At 33.6% G+C, this 22,687-nt stretch overlaps 1 protein-coding gene across 11 annotated transcripts in view; it reads right to left on the bottom strand.

Moving 5' to 3' along the window:
- NFAT5 (nuclear factor of activated T cells 5) overlaps positions 1-22,687 on the bottom strand; it is a 113,575-nt gene that overhangs the window by 53,665 nt on the left and 37,223 nt on the right. For 4 of the 11 annotated variants that reach the window (XM_042920737.1, XM_042920738.1, XM_042920740.1 and 1 more), the window contains one exon: positions 14,494-14,619. In XM_042920737.1, coding sequence (XP_042776671.1) covers positions 14,494-14,619 — 126 coding nt within the window. Of the gene's footprint in view, positions 1-4,917; positions 5,787-14,493; positions 14,620-22,687 lie in introns of those variants that run through there. The other 7 variants (XM_042920743.1, XM_042920747.1, XM_042920749.1 and 4 more) reach the window with 4 other exon arrangements.

The raw sequence follows: 22,687 nt of genomic DNA, 5'->3' as shown, positions 1-22,687 counted from the left end.
AATAGAAAAAATATATAATCAACTGAATTGGAGGCAAAATGGAACTGGTACCATCACTATGATTATTGTAAAATCTAGAATTAAAGTGAAAAAAGTTTGATTTGGAATATGCTGGGCTGTGGAAAATAAGGAAGTTAACCACTGAGGGTATCCAGAAGTTAGAAATGGCAGTTCAAAACCATGATCTCTAAAATAAATAAATCCATCCTTTATGGCAGAATGAAAAGCAGAGTAAGGACTGATTACTGGATGGATATTTCTTACAACATCCTTAATTACACACTCAGCAATTGGTTACCACTATCCAATACCCCTCTCTTTAAAGGGCCTGCTTGATTTTAACCAGTTAGGGAATTTCTTAATATGAGTAACAGTAACTTTTATTGACCGAAGTCTAACAAAAAAGAGGTTTAAACAAAAAAAAATTCTAGTCTTGGGGAAGGTTTTTTGTAAAAGCCATTTATTTATTACATCTAGCAAAAAAGATTTAAATAGACCTTTTCAAAATGGGTGGCAACTGGCAGAACAGCTTGTTGAAAAATAATACTACTTTAACCCTTAACAGCACAGCCTCAGAGGCATACTAATAACATTAAGGTTGGACGTTTTTAGTTCTAAAATTTTAGAAATACCGTTTGATCTTGTATAAGATATAGAAAGGTTGATAATCATACACAAAACTAAAAATACATAATAACATTTAATTTAATTTAATACGGAGAACTAAAATATATGTTTAAAGCTAAAATTAGTTTTTATCTATAGCCAAGTATGCCACTGTGCTAAAGTGGTAGGATAAAACTTAAAACTGTGATGGGCAGTTATTGGAATTGCAATATTCTTATTAATTACAATGTACAGAGTGAAATGTTAAGAATGCCAATGTTCAGATAATCAAAAGCCAAGTGCCAAAGATCATTCTTAAAAACATGTACCAGAACACTTAAATTATTTGAAATCGCTAAATTCACCCATAATTTTTCACTGCTGTCAAAGCTGAAGAGCACAGTAATTAATATTAGCCATTAATGATGTAATCTACATAATGCCACATGGTAATATTTTTCCCAACTACCATAAGTCAAAGAACCTAGAGCAATAAGATGATACCAGTTCCATTTTCCAGTTTGTATCCTTGTCAAATGCAGTAGCTGAAATTGGAAAATTCAGTCACTTTAAACTGCATTCCAATTTAAAGAAAAATTTATCAATTTTGTATCATGCATTAATGCAATGTTTTCTTAGTAAATAAATACTTTAAAAGATTTGTAAAAACTACAAAATCTAGATGCTAATGTCAGTGATAGTTTAGGAGCTGATTTGTAGCCACTTTGGGTTTAAGTTAACAAGTTTTTTTTCTTGTTTTTTTTTTTGAAAAATACTATAAAAATCATTAAAAAATAGAAAAGGTATTATGTATAACATTCCTCCATCTGTTCCAACTATTGGCAAAATTGAAACTAAATTTGTGTGTGTGTATAATAAGCCTCTGTTCTTCATCTTCAGAGAAATAAAAGTAGGCAGCATGCAGTATTTGCAGTGGAACACACAAAACATGCAGCATGAATGCTGTGAATGTGTATTTCTACGAAGCTTCCCCCCACCGCCCGCCACCACCCCTTTGAATCTAAGTACCATGCACATGAGAATGCAGAATATGAACATCTCAGGGATCCCTGTCCATGACAGATGGAAAGTACCGGTGAAAAGCAATCATGAACTCAAAAGCAAGTCATATGATATTTATGAATTTAATATGCAAGACATTACCTAGCATTGCTCTACAGGTATATATGATTTTATCTTGCAAATCTTATCAAAACAGTCATGGTTATAAAACCCAATTGATATAATCATACATAAACGTCTGTTCTGGGACAGGTATGCCAAACTGTGATCTCATACCCTACATAAATTAAAATATTCTATACATTTTCCTTGGGCACCTAACATATAATTTTTATGTTTTACCTGCAGTTTCCTGGACATACTTATTAAATAAAAAAGTTCATTAGCACAAAACTATGAAACTGAAAACATAAACTCTGTCACAAGACAGCAGTAAGCATTCTCTAATTTAAAAATAGTATTACTTTTTAAAGCTATCTCAGTTTGAGTCTAAATTACAAAGATTCTACTCGTTTTAAGACTCTAACAAGACAATTTTTTTAAACTATAAAACTCTTTATAACAATATCAGTGTTACTTTGATGATCATGATAATGGTGTATAAAATCTTCACATAAAGATGTTACATTCTGGTTAGCAAGGGATCACCTAAGTGTAATAATGTTGCCAAATGAAGGGGTGAAGTGGAGAAATATGGGCCTCAATATGGGCCTCTTGAGAACACAGACATCTTTCTTAGACCCTCCCAATAACCTAACATAGTGTTTTGCATGTAGTAAAAATTCAACTTTTTTTTTCTTTGAGTAGGCTCCACATCCAGCGTGGAGCCCAAAATTCGGCTTGAACTCATGACCCTGAGATCAAGACCTGTAAAAATTCAACTTTTTTATTAAATTAATGGGAAGCCAATATTTGATACATATGTTGAATTATACTAAAATTATATTGGCCAACAAATGTACCAGTGTGCCCATGATAGACACATCAGGTTTAAAAAAAAAGGATGTACTACTCAAAGTGTTTATATTATTACTATAAAGGCATTACCTGATACCAGGGAAGGGTTTAGAAGTAACTTAAGAGTTTAGAGGTAACTATTCGCTATTTCTACAAAGAGTGTGCTAATAACTATCCTTTTTTTTTTTTTTTTTTTTTTTTTTTTTTAAGATTTTACTTTTAAGTAATCTCTACCTCCAATGTGGGGCTCGAACTCACAACCCCGAGATCAAGAGTTGCATGCTCCACCGACTGAGACAGCCAGGTGTGCCCCAGTGCTAATAACTCTTTCGTGAAACTATATATAAGCCCTATTATCTACTTGTGTATCAATCCATAAACTAAGAATAAAAAATCCTTAATATTATCTATTAAAAATGCATAAGTGATATTAAAAACACTTTAGATTTCTAAACACAAATTTCTCATTTCCAAGCAGTCCCAGAAAAGCACTAAAAAACATTCCTGGGAATACTGTAAATGTACTTAAAATATCTACAAAGACTTTTCAGTTACTAAATCATTAAATGTCAAGAAACAGCTTAATTGACATTCTGTAGAACTAAAATGCTAATGTAATCCTGCCTCATCTATATATTCTTTTTTAAGTTGTTATAAACAAAATATGCTAATTACCTCTCCTTCTTTTTTGGTTTTGAGTCTCCATTTTTATCTGTTAGGAATGTACAATGTTTCACTGCTGCATATTAAAAATAAAAAATTCCAACATAAAAAATTTTATTAACTGGTTTTATTTTCTCACTAAGCAGAACAGTCATAATGTATTTCTATTGTATGCCTTTATAATTTTATTTGTTCTTTAAATCCCTTACCAATCCTTCATAAAGTTGTAAGTTTTTAAATTTTTTTCTTAAACTTATTCTCTTACCTAAGTAACACATGAATAAATTTTTATTATTCGTTTTTTCTTTTATGAAAAAATTATCTTTGAATCTAGGGGAATTTTATTTTTCTATAACATTTTCTGTGACTAGAGAGCATGGTAAACCAAAGGGAAAACCCACTTCTATATTTACTAAAAGGCATTTACAATCTCAGAATAGATTAATTCTAAAATGTGTAAGTGAAGTTATCACATACATAGTGTTCTATGTCTACATCTAACAATTCTATTATTAGCATGAGCCAATTACCAGGCCAAATGCCAGTAATGATGGTGAACTGAAATTGTATATTCTTATATGCTTTTAAGAACCAATGGAATCATTAAGGTTCACTATGAGTATTCAAAGTAGCTGGGATAAAAAGAGTGGCAGATAATGCCTTCCCAGATACCCTAGAATTTATAAGTATTATTAGTTTGATGAGAAAGATGAAAATGGGACTTTTAAATGCTACCACATATAGAAACTCGTGTAGATTTTATATATTCCTTGCTTAAACTAAGTTTTGAAATTAAGAACTATTAGTTCTAGATTTGTGAACTAGAAATTATTTTAATTACTGTATCATTTTAGTGCTTAAAATACCATAAAAAAAGACATGACACTTTATATGGAACTAACTACACTTTTATAGAAAGCTTTGAAATTGGAAACATTCTTTAAAGTCCCTAAAAGAAACAAATACCTTTCACTAATTTAAAAGATGTGACAGAAATGACATTTAACTGAGCTTCCAAGATGAAAATGTGATCCTTTAGCATTTAAATATGCACATATATTTTATAACTTTCCAACATCCAGGCAAAATCAGTTGAGCTGCCTAAAAATGTCATGAAAACAAAAGCCATAAAATTTTGCAAGTGTGCTTAAGTGAACCAATAGTGGAACGGAGAAGGAGTAAACCACTGACTGTTCAGAAAATAATCTTAAAAAACAATCCAGATATTTCTGGTCTAAAACACTTATTGTTCAACCTTAGTTATCCTTTTTAAGTATTTCATTTTTCTTTCTGGTAACAAAGACTTCAAATCTAAACATCTTGCCTGATAAAAGTCACCAGATACAAGGACAAAATTTCAGATCAAAGAAGAAAGATATCAAGAGAAAAAAATTATAAGGCCAAGATTCATGTTGCTAAGGGATTGAAAAATCTAGAACACACAAAGTGGCTGCAAACCTGCTTTGTCAACACCTTACATGCCAACCTTCGTTTTCTACTTTTCTTCTTCTTCTTCTTATAGTATTAATGTAAAGTTTAAAACTTTACAAAGAGTTTTTAGTTTCAATCAGTATCAATCCACTATTTAGAAACAAAAAAAGAAAGGAAGGAAGGAAGAAAGAAAGAAAGAAAAAAAGACTTATGAAGAAGTCTGAAAACGAGACCGACCTATACCCTGGGTGAGATTGGATGGGTTAAGTGTCTCTGGCACTATTTGTCTTCACTATTGACAGACACTGTCACACAACCCACCACACGATGCCTGTCTCTGAATGGCGAAGCTAGAATGCAAGTTAAGTGTATTAATAGAAAAAACAACTAGCATCCCAGCATATAAAATAAGCAATCCAGATTACTTTACCAAAAGCAAAAGCAAAAAACAAAAATTGTAGGGTTGATCATTTAATTTACATGTTTAACAATTTCAATTTCCCATTTGTACTTTTCCCACCCAACATAAGTTTACATGCCACAATAAGCAATGTTTTAAAACAAACTTAAAAAAAAATTATCAACATCCAAATAAATGCCATGTGGAAAAATTTCTTATCCAAAATTTTTGTTAACTCATATTCACCAATTTGTTCTCCTGTTTACTAATGCAATCTAATCCATAAGCCAGAATGCTCTCTTTCTTAGATGTTTTTAGGCTGTGCCTTTACCCAAATTCTCTTATAGAGTAGAAGAGAATATGCTCTGACCAATACACTCAAGCAGAAAGACATAATCTGTATTTTAGCAGAAAAAGAATCTTTTCATTTCTCAGGCCAACTTTCACATACTTCTTTATACCCCTAAAAAAAAGTTACCAATTTTCACTTTTAAACTACATACATTTTTGATCCTAGAGGCTCTATTTTAAAAAAATAATTAGCACTGTTGCTGAAGCTGAAATGTTTGTTACTGATTTATTGGACACCATCTTTTTCTTCCCCAGGCCAAGAAATTGCCAGTCAGGGTTCTAATACTACACAATAATTATTCTATTTTTAATCTAAATTCTCCTAAAATAATTATTTTTACCTTGACAGAGTGACATTAATATATTCACAAAATATTTATTAAAGAATGTTTCCCAGGGGCGCCTGGGTGGCTCAGTCAGTTAAGCGGCCGACTTCGGCTCAGGTCATGATCTCGCGGTCCGTGAGTTCGAGCCCCACGTCGGGCTCTGTGCTGACAGCTCAGAGCCTGGAGCCTGTTTCAGATTCTGTGTCTCCCTCTCTCTGACCCTCCCCTGTTCATGCTCTGTCTCTCCCTGTCTCAAAAATAAATAAAACGTTAAAAAAAAATTTAAAAAAAAATGCTTCCTGAAAAATAAAATGTTTAGAAAAATTGTAAGTGTTCTGACATTTATAGCAATATTTTAAATATATCTAAGCATGGTGTAAGACATGTACTAGGTATATATTATGCAATTTGGTGGAGGTTTTTTTGTTTTTATTAAAAAAATTTTTTTAAGTTTATTTATTTATTTTGAGAAGAGAGAGAGAAAGTAAGCAGTGGAGGGGCAGAGGTGGGGGGTGGGGTGGAGAGAGAGAGAGAACCCCAAGCAGACTCCTTGCTGTCAGTGCAGAGCCCAACCTGGGGCTTGAACTCACGAACCATGAGATCACAACCTGAACCGAAACCAAGAGTTGGACGTGTCACTGAGTCACCGGGCGCCCCTGCAATTTTTTTTAAATCATTTCCTATTGGAAAAGAAAGATGCTTTCTATGATCCAGTGATTTCAGTACTACCGGGCAGCATCACTGGTCACTACTGGATGAAGAGACTAAAGCCCAGAACAAATCCTTTACCTCAAGTAGATTAAACACAAAGGGGAGTACTTACACTAGCTGATAACTATATTTATCACAATGTCAAAAACTCCAAGAAGTACGGGGGGAAAAAAAAAAAAAGACAATCATTTTACTACTTGAAAGGGAATGTTAAGACAAAAACAGAGATTATCACTATATTAACTTAGATAAGAATTAAAAAGAACAAGTCTGAAGGATGCTATTTGAAGGTCACCTCAATGCTTTATCATATAATACACTTTAATATATTTAGGTTAAATAATAAAGGTACTCCTGCCAACTCTAGTCCAATGTCTTCACATTTCTTTGTTTTAGACTAGGAGACCAAAAAGGGGAAAGAAAATAGTTTTTGTATCATTAAAATCTTGTAATATAATTAATCAGATTTTACATCTGGGTCTGTATTAGAGTAGATACTGGATTCAACTGCAGACAAAACAAAGTGTCTAAGCAAAAAACAGAAGGTAAGTCATACATTGCCCTACCAGCAGTTTTGATACCCGATCATGCAAATGTATCACTTTACTTAAAAAAAAAAAAAAAAAAAAAAAAAAAGGAAGAGAATTCGAGGAAGAACTCTTAAATAGTCACCTTTCAGAACATCCCTTTGGGAAATGTCTGTTCTCCCTATGACTCATCATATTCTATCAATGTCTGTTTTAGAGACAAGGGCTCCTATTGAGAGAGTGTCAACATGAAAGAATAAGTCAGAATGTAAATACCATGCCCCAAAAGCGGCTCTATCTTGGCTGACAGGCAAAAATTCAAAATAAGGTAAAACACAGACTGGATGAGAATAGAAAGAAAAAAGCAAAATAAGTTTAAAAACCTTATTTCTATAAAAATAAGATCTATTTTTTAAAACCTTATTAACAAGTGAACACATGAACAAATGAACACATGATACACATTATACAAATGAACAAATGAACACATGATACACATGTGGGAGAAAAGTCAATGTTTACTGAATGATCACTAATTGTTAGGTAATGTTAAGCATTTTACATATTTATACTACTAATAATCTTAAGAAAAAGTTGGTATCAATGTCTATTCACAGGGGCAATATTACAAATTTATTTAACTTCCACAAAATTCTGTCTATATGATAGAAATGATAGTAATGAGATTCAAATTAGATCCTTAAGATTCCAAAACCCGTATTATAATACATGTGTACGTGCATGTGTGTATGAGTGATATCTAGAATATGCCTGTATAGTCCTGGCACTTTGAGGTGCTTTCTCATTTATTTTCTGATTAAATTTAATTGACAGTAACACCTTTTCATGAAGGAATGACATGGGGAGGAATGAGTTTTACCTCAGTGGGCTAAATAAATACTACTGATGGACATCTACTTGCATTTATGAATGAAAAGATAAGGTACCCTCACTTATGCCAAAAATAAGTTCACCAAGCGTCCTATATAGCTCATACCTTTATTACCTTTCTAAATGTTTATTTATTTATTTTGACAGAGAGAAGAGCACATGCATGAGAGAGAGCTGGGCAGGGGCAGAGAGAGGGAGACAGAGAATCCCAAGCAGGCTTCAGGCTATCAGCACAGAGCCAGTGCGGGGCTCGAACTCACGAACCATGAGATCATGACCTGAGCTGAAATCGAGTCGGAAACTTAACCAACTGAGCCATCCAGGTGCCCCACCTTTATTACTTTTTAAAAACATAGTTGATTGGACATTTTGACTTACTTTTTTTTAACTTTTTAAAAAATAATTTCTACCTTTTTAAAATTTATTTATTTTGAGACAGAGAGAGAGAGAGGGAGGGAGAGAGAGAGTATGTGTAAGTGGGGGAGAGGCAGAGAGAGAGGAAGAGATAAAGAATCCCAAACATGTTCCATACTGTCAGTGTGGAGCCCAATGTGGGGCTCAAACCTGTGAACTGTGAGATCATGATGTGAGCTGAAACCAAGAATCAGACGCTTAACTGACAGAGCCACCCAGGCACCTCATTTTGACTTATTTTAATCAACTGCCACATGGGGTTTTTTAAAATATGAAATATTTAAAATTAATACTTATGTTTCCTTTGTTCATATTTTAACAAATGCTAACATTTTACTACATATGATTTTATGTTTAAGAGAAGAAAAGTAACAGAAACAGATGAAATCTCTTGTTGTATCCTACCCTAATCCCTCCTCCTCACTCCTGCCCCAGCTGGAGTACTATTTATATAATTTTATTCGTATATTTACACAACTAATTGTTATAAAACAACTACTTATGGCAATTAGTATGGTAACACCTTTTACTTATGATATCATCAATCTTATTGGTGATACAAGAAAGTAAGTCCACTTCTGTGCATTGCTTTGTTAATGTGAAATTGTGTAAAATACATACAGATAGAAACGGTGTCTATTTTAGGTATGTATTTTGTCTATGAAAGGTTGAAAATCTGTGAGAAGTTTTAAAATGCTAATCTACAGACTCAGGTAATATAAAAATGTGCTTTTTCTAAGAAACAGAATAAATCGCAGTTATTTATAAAGTTGTTGCTAAAAATTATCAAGAGGACAACATTTAAGGAATAAATCAACAACAAGTTGTGTGTACTTTTTGTCAACGATAATTCATAATACAGTTAGCCTCTTGAATTAGTACTTGTTTCTGAATTAACCATTATGGCCCAAGTTTGTTTATGCTTTTCATTTTAATAGCGCAGATGTTAACATAAATCTATATACACACACATATATATTTCTGTATGTATAAATGTATACATTTAGATTTACTATATAATTACAATAAAAAGACAGAATAAGGAGTAGAGTTTTTATTTTTTATTAAAAAAATTTTTAATGTTTATCTAATTTTGAGAGACAAAGAGCAGGAGTGGGGGAGGGGCAGAGATACAGAGGGAGGGGCAGAGAGAGCAGGAGAATCCAAAGCAAGCTCCACGTTGCTGTCAGTACAGAGCCGGATGCAGGGTTTGAATCCACGAACTGCAAGATCACGACCTGAACTGAAGTCGGCCGCTTAACCAACTGAGCCACCCAGGTGCCCCAAGAGGAGTAGAGTTTTTAAACGTACTTGCAACATGTTTGTAACTAGAATCTGACTTCCTTCTGAGGTGGTCCTGTTTTCTAGAAAAAGCAGAAATGGCCATATGGAACAACCACATTAACTCATACTTTAGCTCACCACATCAATATATAGGTTACGAAGGTGAATCATCTTTCCAGGTAATGAGTTTTGAGTTTAATTTTAGGAATAGTATACTAAATAAATGGCCAAAACTCTGAAATATGTTTACCTAGTTAACCTAGGACAGCAATCAAAGACAAACTGGCTCTCAAAATTTATTCAACTCAAGAAAATGCAAATTATATAACTATAAATACTTTCTAACATAGTAAATAAGTTGTGAATCACTTTTATTAAAACTTAATATTCTTCTAGAAATCATATTCCCATTTTTTCTTTTTTTTTTTAATTTGAGAGAGTGAGCGTGCGCAAGCAGGGGAAAGGGGCAGAGGGAAAGAGAGAGAGAGAATCTTAAGCAGGGTCCACAATCCATGCAGAGCCAGAGGTGGGGCTCAATCCTACAAGCCCAGGATCATGATCTGAGCCGAAATCAAGAGTCAGATGCTCAAGTGACTGAGCTATCCGGGCACCCCCATATTCCCATTTTGTAGGTCTTGAAACTTGCAGAGTTAAAGGGGAGTATGGCTTTTCCAATTCAATATCCTACACACTGCTTAGTCCAGGAACTACAGTTTCCTTAAGTGAAATAACAGCACACAATTCTCTGAAGTGCAGTAGCAAGAAGAAAAGAACTTAGACCCCAGCAGGAAAGAAGAGAGGTAGCTTGTGCCTGGAAGCAATGAGATATGATGATGATGCAAATTGTCTAGCACAATTCCTCTTACATAGTAGGAACTCAAAAATGGTAACTTACAGTTTCTTTAATTCATTTTTTTATACAGTCTGTTGTTATCGATGGTTTAGAAATTCCTATGATTTTATTAGGTGATTAAGATGTCTGAAACAAATTGAAACATGGTTGTCCTTCTTTGATTACAGGACATTCATTTAGCTCTCTCGTGTCCTCTCCTCTAATATAAATAGCACTCAATTAGGTTCTTTCAGTATAGCAAATACCTGTTAGATACTTGCGATTTATTAACTGCTACAGCACAAAATTCAAAGCACTATTTAATAAGTCTCTCTCTTCCAACAGAAAAGTTTATTAGATGGATCACTTCACGTAAAGTTATTAACTAAAATTACAGCCTTTTTAAAAACCTGTAGTCAGCTAACTAGTAGAGATAGTCAACAGACATTTCAATTTACATGCCTAATCTGCTGGTATACCTACACATGCTAAAAAGTGTCTTGAGACTGTATTACTTCTAGAAGTATTAATATATAATTACTGAAAGTAACAATTTTACAAAAACAAATAACAAAAGAATCACCAATTATTCTTAAGATTCTCTGGCTGAATTATAAAACCTATGGTTTGATTAATTATTCATTGTTTATCTCATGAATTAGAATAAAAATTATAAAGAAACCTTAAACAGTTACTTAGCAAAATCTTATTTTGATATAAACTAATAAACATAATGCCATATACCAAAATGAAGAAAAACAGTCTAGGATAGAAAAAGAAAACAATCTGATTTCTTAAAATGAAGATTAAAGTTTATTGTTCACTTCTGTGAAAGACTTCCTATTTTAATTAAGTAAATCTAAGGATTAAAAATTATAAACATGTAAGTAGGTTAAAAAAATACTTGATTGGTATATGAGTTATATATCAATAAAGCTGTTATTTAAGAAAATTGCCTGCCATATCTTTTTGCAAAAACTCCCTCAACTCTGGTGTCACTGTTTTAGTTTTCTAAAATAATACTTGCATTTTAGTTCTTTATAACCTATACTATAGGATTCCCCTCACCCCACAAAAAAAAACCCAAATAACAAAAAGAATCCTTTCACAATTTGCATTTCTTGAGCAACTCCTTATTTTGCCAAAAATGCCATTAATTCATTTGGGTAACTTTTTTTGTGTTAGGAAAATGGCCCGTCTTAACTACTAAGAACTTATAATAATGTTCAGAAGGTCTGTATTTCTAAAACTTATTCATTCACATATTGAACCTTGAACTCTCAACTACCGTTCTAGTGGGACAAAAGCAGAGGTCTTTAAAAAATGAGGAGTACAATTTGAAGACTGGCGACTCTCAACTACACCTCCCAGATTCTGACACTTGGCCCATGGAGAGGAGAGGAGTGGTGTAGAAGTAATCTCTCTTTCTCCCAGCCCCAACTCTGAAACTTACCAGATAAAAAGAATTTACTGATGGGAGTATGTAAAAGTGTGAATAGTATACAAGCAGAAAAATTTTAAGAGATACTTTTTTACCCAATATTCTGGATTGTGGATTAGCAGCACCATGTTTACTCATTCCCTCAGTAATATGTAAAGGGAAAAAAATCTAGATTGGCGAATCTGAGAAACACATTTTTAATAATTAAGTAATAAAAAAAAGTACATGAACACCTACATGCCCAGCCTCTAAATTTTAAAATTTAAATTGATTTAGAACTTGTGAAACACAAACCTTTATGGCAGAACTAGAAGTCTGTTCCCACCAGGCCCTCATACCTGATAGCAGCCAATCCGGCTCCTTCAAAACTCTGAAGAATTAACTACATCAAGAGTCATCATTTTTATGCATTTCATATTTAAACAGCAAATGTATAGATTTAAAAAAAAAAACCCACAGAAGTCTAAATTAATGTGCCTTTCCCTAAATGTCAAGTCTTTTGGTCAGGAAACACTGAGTAACTGGTAATTTACTCCAAATCCTTCTCTTTGACAGTTATGTCACTAAATATATTAATATGTTAAATAAAAAAGCAACTCTATAATGATATACACTAACTGATTTCCCTACAATAATTACTCTGTAATGTAAACTCTCTTACCTATAATGTTATATGACAAAAACTATTTTACCAATAAGACAGAATCCTAGAATAATATTATATTGGTTACTAAAGTTATATAAAAAAAAGTTACAAATGACTTGGTTGTAGACCACAGAAACTTTCTGTATGTGAATATAAGACAACTGTCAATGTCACCCCCTTACTCTCTTCATCATCTTTATAATGTGAATAACTTCTCAATCTAGCAAGAATTTATTACTTCAGAATACGTCCTTCGGTTAATTCTCTTATTTTTATGATTTTTCAACTCATATCTTTCAATTTAATTTATGTGGATAGGATTTTCTGAAATATATGGAGGGAGGGAGGATCAACATTCTATTAGTGATTCAAATTCAAGAATTTTCAATATTTATATATAACAATTTGAAACTGAGTTTGGCATTATTTAAAAGGAAGTGTTCTTTTCCAAACCTAACTGACATTTTTTCAGCTTTTAAAAGGAACTGGATCTACTGTCAACAGATGTTAAAAAGCACAGAAGAAACAGACTTTTAGTTCTATATAGATTCAACAAGTCTATAAAAAACAATCTCAAACGATATAAAAGAAATCAGTTAGTCAATTTCTACTTGTGGATTTAAAGTGAAATATTTCATTACAACCTTTTTTCATATTTTATCATCTGATACAATTTTAAGCAATATTTAAAATTTTAAATTCCAGAAAAATATATTCCAGAACCCAGTGCATATAATGTAAAACCAGGTCATCTTACCAATTTGATTGTTAAAAAGTTCACAATTAAATCCACAGAATCTGTTAGAAAATGTCTGGCAACACATGAACAGTGAGCAGGGCTGATAAGTTTCCTTGCTATGTTTAAAGTTTTCCTGCCCTCAGCCAGAAAGGCTGCATACTGCCATATACAGCTCAGGGAAAAGACTGGTACACAAGATTAATGATACACTGGTTAATCCATACAAGAAAAATATATGAAGTCCTATTATAGTACCAAATCCTCATTTAAATCACCTCTCACTTCACCATTCTTTTTGAAATGAAATGAATTTACTGAAAACAATGGTGCGATGGATGTTAAGTACCATTTTAAAAGATGAGAGGTATCATTGGATAAGAAACCTCTATTTAGAGCGATAGATACAACTTCAGAGAATATATATATATGTATATTTTCCTTTGTTTTAAAAAACCAAATACATTTTGCAATCTATAAAACCCAACTAAAAAAAGAATTACAGTTGGGCAATCTAGTATTATTGTAAGCACTCATTAATTTATCAATAATCAAGACTTTTTCTATTACCTTATCTGTCAATCTTTTATTCTGGTTCAATAAAAAATTGAACCAATTTTATATAATTATAAAGTGTATGATTTGAGAGCTGAGTAAAAATAAACTTGATAAATTTCAAACATTACTTTCTATACTTTTTCACTGATATATCAAAATACCTTTACAATAAAAATTACATTCAAATTTCCCATTACTTTCAACTGAATTTAAAAGAAGTCTTAAGTCACATGTTTTTAAATGTAGGGAAAAGATTGTAGTAACATGCTACAAACAGAAAAGAGACTTGAGTGCTAGAGTCCTTTTTCAGGTTACACAAAATCAAATATTTTTCCCTTTCAGCAAATTTTTAAAAATAATTGTTTAAAGTAGAGACTCAAATGTAATTTTCTATCCATAGCTTGGTATGTAACCTTTTTATGAGCAGTCAACAAAAGAGCCTCAAATTTGTTTCCATAGCTGAAGATAAGCTCCTAGAAAGGAAATGGCACTAACAGATGTGCCAATGTGAAATTTTAAGAAGAATTATATCAAGAAATGCATATTGAAATATTTTAAGGTTAAAAGTATATGTTTTAAAACCTCCTAAAACAAACCCTCAAATCACACTCTTTTTGATATGGACTTTGCCAGCACTGTTCATGTTGGCCAGATAATACACTACTTTTCTTTAATGAAGTAAAATGAAATGCATACCAGCAGCAACTACAGCTGGAGGAGGCGAGCCTGCCTCACCACCACTTGTCTGACTCATTGATGCTACAGATGTTTCTCTAGATGGAGGTAACTGTAACTCCTTTGGGAGAAGATCATAGACAGATTCTGTAGGGGGAAGGAGAAAAAAATTTAAAAGAGTATAAGTCAATAACCTAACAAATGAGCATGAAATTAATTAATAAGGAGAACACACACAAATCCATATAATTACTGTCATAAAGATTAGCAAATATTTTTCTTTTATTATGTAATTTTACTGAACTGAAGCATGAATTTTCCATTAGTTCGGTCCCCTGTTTTCTTCTTGGCTTTATCCCTTATGTTTAAGATGGTCTCCACACTTATTAAATTTTAGAATTGGACAAAATTAGACAAAATATAAGAAATATCAAATAACCCAAAATGGTCCATTATCTTCCTTTGTAATAAGACTAACTTAGCATACTCATAATTAGCTTTAAATTGGCTTCACCAGTGAGACCATTAGTCTAGTCTTGTTCTTCTTAGCACCTTTTAGCAAATATTTTAATTCACTCTCAAAATGCATTTTTGTCTCCCAAAACAAGCTAAACAAGGAATGTCAGAGCTCAAGGAAATAATGTCATTTCTATTCTGTATTTATACTCCAGAAAGGCACAAGAATAGGATACTCTTAAATCAGAAACCGTAAATGCCTAAATTAGACTATGATTAGTTTTATATCCCAGACTAAAGAATCCATATCTTTTTGATGTATTTTATAATCATTGTCTATAAAATTACATTTATATCTACTATTAAAAAAATTCTTTTATAGTTTCATGAGTTTGAGCCCCACATTGGGCTCTGCCCTGACAGCATGGAGCCTGCTTGGGATTCTCCCTCTCTCTCTCTCTCTGCCCGTCCCCTGCTCACACTCTCTGTGTCTCTCTCAAAATAAATAAATAAAAACTTAAAAAATATATATTCTTTTATAGTTACTATTGTATGGTTTTGGGCACAAATAAGTCTCAAAATATCCTGTAAAGTAATAGAATCAATGTTGGAAGGAATTTCAAAAGACCAATTAGAATCATATGCCCATTTTCAAAAGAACTGAGAAACAGGACTTAAGAGACTTGCCTAGTATTCCAAGAAACCCAACATTCCGACAAATAAAAAAGATTATTAATTTATTTTCATGAGTGATTAAAAAACAAAGGTAGCGCCATGGACATTTTATCCTTGATAACAAACAATACTTTCAGTTAAGTGATCACTGAATGCATGAATACTTTGATCCTTCCAATTAATTAATCTTTGAAGTATGTGCCCTAATTTTTTTTTTTTTTTTTTTGAGACAGAGAGAGATAGAGCATGAACGGGGGAGGGGCAGAGAGAGAGGGAGACACAGAATCGGAAACAGGCTCCAGGCTCCGAGCCATCAGCCCAGAGCCTGACGCGGGGCTCGAACTCACGGACCGCGAGATCGTGACCTGGCTGAAGTCGGACGCTCAACCGACTGAGCCACCCAGGCGCCCCCTGTGCCCTAATTTTGACGTGGATAGGGATCAGGAAGAATGTTGTGAAGGAAAGCTAAAATTAGAAGATTTACTATTAAATGTTATCTTCGTTCATAGTAAAGAGTCAACTTGAAAATTTTCTTTTGAAAAACTCTATTACCTAACTCTTGAAACTTTCATCTTTAAAACATCTGGCAAATTCAGTATTTGCCTGAACATAATATGCCTTGACTCAAATTTTTCTGTTTGTTACAATGCTGCTAAAAGCCTTAAGTAAATAATTCGTATCTTTCAAATAACATAGGGAGGAGAGCAGGGAGAACCTAAGTAAAACAAAAATGGCACTATCATCAGATATAGATTTTAAAACAATTATTTCTAAATCCATGTTGAAAACGACAGTTCCTTATACTTAAAAGAGAAGCATACTCAAGTCCTTTTTTGTTTTTTTGTTCAAACTAAAAGCAATATGAAAATAAAAAGAATTTAGATGAAAAGAGAAAGATCTACCAAAATATATTTACATCAAGAAAAAAAAAAACTGTCCTACTAATAGCTCCATCACCAGTACTTCACTAGTTGGAACTATTTCTCCACTTCTCTAATTATTAAAATAAATCAATCAAAACAAAACAAACTCGTGTGGAATGAGACACACTACCCTTCCCAAAGAAGTGTATAAAGTTGAATCTATATTAGAGGTATAAAAGCAATGTTAATAAAAACACACAGGAAAGTAACTAATTATAGAACTTACTATATCTTAGCCCTCCCCACAACCTAGCCCCCAAAACAAACAAAGTAACATGCAAGGACAAATGGAAGGTGTGGGAAGTATGGACTCATCCCTTCAACAAAGGTATTTTCTGATTAACTGACACAAGTGTTTGGCAATTAAAGAAGTCAGAAGTTTTATCATGTCTACCTAAGGGAAGAAGCAGTTAATACGGTCATTACCATCACAGGCTATGATTTCAGACATAACTGGGTTGGCTCTGCTACTCCAAACAACCTAAGACTTAAATCCTCATTTAAACTTTTCCTTTACCCCATTATCTTGAAGAAATTCCCTCCAAGCTATGAATGTACAACCCAACCACATACAATGGCCTTACTTTTAAATCTGCTTCCCATAAGACATAAAAATATTAAAAGATTTATAATATTAAAATATTATGAATCATGCTGTTAATGCTATTGTCATTTGCTCCTAAATTCAATCCAAATTACAGTTTTACAGTATCCATTGCCCAATGAAAGAATTCTTGACAATCCATGAAAAATAGCCCTAAGTTGGTGCTAACTACCTCATGTTAAGAGGTCGCATCTATTTTTCTTGTGTTATCTTTTAAATTAGATAAGAAAGGAATGAAATTCTAGGTTTACAAACACAGAATATGAAGAAAGAGAATAGGAAATCCATGATGGAAAGGCAGTTTCCTGAGGAAAGACTTCCTTAGAAAACAAAATAAAATTACTTCTAGATATTTTTTTTTTAAGAGAAAGAGAGAATGGTCACAAGTTTTCTTTTTAGGATGGTAAAAATGTTCTAAATTTGGATTATGGTGGGGCACCTGGGTGGCTCAGTCAGTTAAGCATCTGACTCTTGGTTTCAGCTCAGGTAGCGATCTCACAGTTTGTGAGTTCGAGCCCCACAGTGGGCTCTGCACTGACAGCATGGAGTCTGCTTGGGATTCTCTCTCTCCTTCTCTGTCTGCCCCTCCCCTATGCATGGTTCTCTCTCTCTCTCTCTCTCTTTCTCTCCCTCAAAAGAAATAAATACTTTTTTTAAAAAATTAAAAAAAAAAAAAACTAACCACTATTGAATCTTGTACACTCTAAATGGGTGAATTTCATGATATGTAAATTATTCATCAGTAAAGCTATTTTCAAAAAAAAAGAGAAAGAAGAATAGAACAAGTACAAGTGAAAACTGTATAAGAGCAAGCTATGTCTCTCACTGTTCCTAATAAACCTTATGGATAAAAATATCTCTTCACACAGCTTCTATTTGTAAAAAGTGAAATCATGAAGGCCAAGCTGAATGCTAATCTAATTTGCTTTTTAAGGGTCTTCTTTTGGAGGATCAGGAAAATGCTACAGGTATAGTTATCCTAAATTCAGTAAAATATCTTAAGGAAATATTATCAAGTTCTCATGACCGAGATGAAGAAATGGAGACTTAATAAACAGATGACTCTAAGCAAAAGTACCCAAAAATGTACAGGTTCACCTGGAGGGAGGTGGCTACTACATCAACAGCCTAAGCAAAGATAACAAATTTATGAATGACACAGGCTTAAGAGGGATATATTGTGTGTCATAATGCATCACAGATCATGCAAGGCAGGAAAACCTGCCCAAAGGAATAAAGTGAAATTTAGTTAGGATTAATGTAACAGTTGGTAAAAACTGCTCTTTTTACTTAAAGGCACTTTCTCTTTTTTTTTAATTGAGAAATAATTTTACTTTTTTTCTTGAATGTTTTACTTCTTTACTTTGAGAAACAGAGCATGAGCAGGGGAGGGGGAGAGAGAGAGAGAGAGAGAGAGAGAGAGAGAGAAGAGAGAGAGAGAATCCCAGTCAGGCACTGTGCTGCCAGGACAGAGCCTGATGCAGGGCTCAAACTCAGCAACCGTGAGATCATGACCAGCGCAGAAATCAAGAGTTGGATGCCTACCCACCTGAGCCACCCAGGCACCCCTCTTTTTTTTACTGTTATTTTTTATTTTATTTTAAGTAAGCTCTACACCCAACGTGGGGCTTGAACTCATGATGCTGATATCAAGAGTAGTATGTTCTATCAACTAAGCCAGCCAGGTACCCCTGTTGTCTAAGGAACTCTTTCCCTGGCCAGCCAGGCTTGAGGTGACTGTTGTCTTACCTATTTTTCCTATGAATGCTGCTAATTATGCAGTAATGTTTAACCAACTCACTTAATGGTACATTATGAATTTTAGTTGACCAAAATCCCTGGTAAGTGCATTGCTTAAATATCCATGTAGTAGAATTAGGACAGATGTGATATAATAAATAACTCTGTTAATAGAAATTATTAACATGAGTGTATGAAAAAAGGAAATTAGGCAGAAATTGGAAAAAAAGCTCAGAAGATCAAGAATTTGTCTTGAGTTGGTGCAATATTGCAGATCATAGGGCCATCAGGGGGAAGGAAGAAATGGAGGACTGAAATTATTTTCAGATATTGAAAACAAACCAAGGCTTCCCAATGTTGGGTGGGAAGGTGAACAGTGTAAAAATGGGCTGGGTGGGGGGTTTGTTTGCTTGATCATTCAGTAAACTCTAACTGATCCATTTATGTCACTGATTATTTTCTACGTCAATTCGGTCTTTTATTCTTCAACACTGGCTATGAGGAGTTTCACTATACTGCATCAAACTCAAAGTAGACAGAAATCCTATCCCAAGGGCACAAAGCAGTGTGAAAGAGAAGGGAAAAATGGGAAACTTAATAGTGCAGTTTATTTATTTATTTTTCTCAGTTGGGAACTCAGTTCCCTAACCGGGGATAGTCCAAATCCCATTCTCTACTGCTTCATTCTGTAAATTGCTCAGTCCCATGAAAAGGTGAAAAGACTTCAAACCCTCATACTTTCTCACTTTTTCCTGGAAGGGTTCAGGAAGATAAAACATAGGAAAGAGCTGAGAAAAGGCATGCTTTTCTTGTTCTCTCTCCACAAAAGAACATTAATAACACAAGTGCCATTTGGGGATGGGTCAGGCACTGTGCAAAGCTTATTATATACATTTCTTAACTTAATTTCAAAACAATCCTGAGGTAGGTTGTACCAATAAAGAATATGAAGATTGTGCAACAGTAAAAAATAAAAAGCATATGTGATAGAACAAAGAAAGGAATGATGAACGATGGTTTCCTTTGATGGGGAGAAAGGACAGGGCAAAGGATGAACAGAAATAAGTAGGGCTGGATGGTGGGCTCATAGATGTTCTTTTGCTAAAATATATAATAAATCAATAAATACAATAAAAATTAAGATTATGCATGGACAGTATGTAGCCTCAGAGAGTTGCTCTAAGATGATCTGCTCAAAAGAACTCTGTAAGTTATCATTCCTTTTCTGGAATTTGTATCCTCAACCTCACCCTTCTTGACCTGATGGCTACCATGTAATGTTCAGTTGCTTTTGGGTCAGAAAGTAAAGGCCGAATTTGTCAGAGAGCCCAGTTACTTTATGACTTTTCTGAAAACTACCCTATTTACTTTAAGGTAAGGAACAAAATAAATAAAAGTTGTACACAACTAATACTACAGACCTTAACTCCATGCACAGATGAATGATAAAAGGTGGGGGGAAGGGGGACTCTGGAAATAAGATGCTTCTGTTCAACTGTCAAACAAGCAGCCATGAATGGAAATATTTGTGGCAAAAAGGAGGATACTTTCTGCTGGGAATGCTTTAAAATTTAACAAAAAGTAAACTAATGATATAACACACATAATATATATAATATATTATATATATATGTATATATATATAATATATTATATATATTACATAATAATACATTATATATATATAATAATGAATGCTCCTTGATATCAGATGCAAACACTATTATACTGAAAAATGTAATTATAAACATCTGTACATTGTTTAAAAAATTGTTTTACTTATTTTTTTACACTCTAAATATGAAGCTACTATAGCACCTGAAAGAGTTAAAAAACTTTCAAAAAGTCCTTGCAAATGGTTTGAGAATTGCCTCACTCTTCCATCTCTCTATTAACTATCTCAATAAGCTGATAAATCCCAAGGCTATGGTTTCATGTCAGATATTCTAAAACAAAATGCCTGGCACCTCCAATGTGCCAACATAGTTCTGCATTGAAGAGACACAGCATTCATTCTGTTAAAAACACTTCAGGCTTGACAGTCATCATACTTGGCATGTCCACTGGAAAAATGTACTGGCTGCAGGTCTACTGGATATTTGGTTTCTAAAAGATTATGAAGTCCAAGAATAACTAGTAGGTGATGCTCTTTTTTAACAAATTTTTCTCCTCTCAGTTTAAGTCAATTAATAGTTTGCTATCACATATTTACTTAATCACATCACTTCTTCCTGATTATATTTTATTATTGTTTTTTGGGTTTTTAAAATTTTTCAGTTTATTTATTTGTTTTGAGAGAGAGAGAGAGAGAGAATGAGAATGAGTGGGGGAGGGGCAGAGAGAGGGGGAGAGAGAGAATATCCCAAGCAGGCTCTGCACTGTCAGCGCAGAGCCCAATGTGGGCTTAAACCCACAAAACAGTGAGATCATGACCTGAGCCAAAACCAAGAGCTGGATGCTTAACCAACTGAGCCACCCAGGTGCCCCTAAGGAAACTAATTTGAATTCCACAATCATTTTAATACATCATATTTTTTTCTTTTAAGTACTATTTTTCATCTAAAAACTTCACAATTATTTTCAAAATAACTTAAGACTTATGAAATATAGAATGGAGTATACTATTCAACTAACCATTTTAGTTATCTACATTCTAAATTCACTTATATTATTTTCAAAAGATATTGCTTAAGTCTGTCCTAGAAAAAATAAGACATTCAATGTCATATCTATGACATAAATTATTGAGTAAAACATTTACGGTTTATTTACAATTTTCAAATATCTTATAAGAATACTTTTTCAATAGAGCTTTAAGAACTGTGGAGTTCAGACAGAGTCAAAGATGTGAGTATGAGAAGGACCCAGGGGGTGGGTGTCAGAAGCCTAGCTGGGTGAGGAGGGTCATCTATGGGGATGAGGGGAAGGGGGGGTCTCTAGCATGGGGTTTCAGAGCCCAAACAGGGTGAGGAAAGCATTAATGAGGGGAAGGGAGAGAAGAGATATCCAGGTGCACAGTTCAAGCAAGGTAAAGAAATTATCTGCAGCCTAGTATGTGCTATCAGAGCCATACATTGTAATGTATACACACTTAAAATTTAGCTGATGTTTATGAAAACAGTAATGAATACAGATCTCTTCCACTGCTTAAGTGTTAACTATATTATATAACCATATATTTTATAGTCACTTTTTTTGTAACTAAAGTAACCGTGTCCTTGGGGGCACCCGGGTGGCTCAGTGGGTTAAGCGTCCAACTCTTGATTTCAGTTCAGGTCAGGATCTCACAGTTCTTGGGATCGGGCCCTGCTGTCAGCACAGAGCCTGCTTGGGATTTTCTCTCTCCCTCTGTCTGCCCCTCCCTTGCTCTCTCTCTCTCAAATAAACATTAAAAAAAAAAAAAAAAAAAAAAGAGGGATAAAATAACCATGCACTTATCAATATATGTAATAATCTATCATTGAAAAGAAATAAGTGGAATTAACATGTTATTTTATCCATAGTTGTTGTTGATGTTGTTGTGTGCTGTCAGCACAGAGCCCGACTCAGGGCTCAACCCACAAACTGTAAGATCATGACCTGAGCCAAAATCAAGACTTAGATGCTTAACTGACTAAGCCACCTAGACACCGCCCCCTATCCATATTGTTTTGAAACTTGAAGACATTTAATAAATGATTATTTGCTCATTCATTTATATATTTATTTTTTAAATTTTTTATTGTTTATTTATTTTCGAGAGAGAAAGGGAGAGAGCCAGAACATGAGTGGGGGAGAGGCAGAGAGAGAGGGAGACACAGAATCCAAAGCAGGCTCC

Source organism: Panthera leo, chromosome E2, assembly GCF_018350215.1.
Source record: "Panthera leo isolate Ple1 chromosome E2, P.leo_Ple1_pat1.1, whole genome shotgun sequence".
Taxonomy (NCBI): Eukaryota; Metazoa; Chordata; class Mammalia; order Carnivora; family Felidae; genus Panthera; species Panthera leo.
This window is presented reverse-complemented; position numbering and strand designations above follow the sequence as displayed.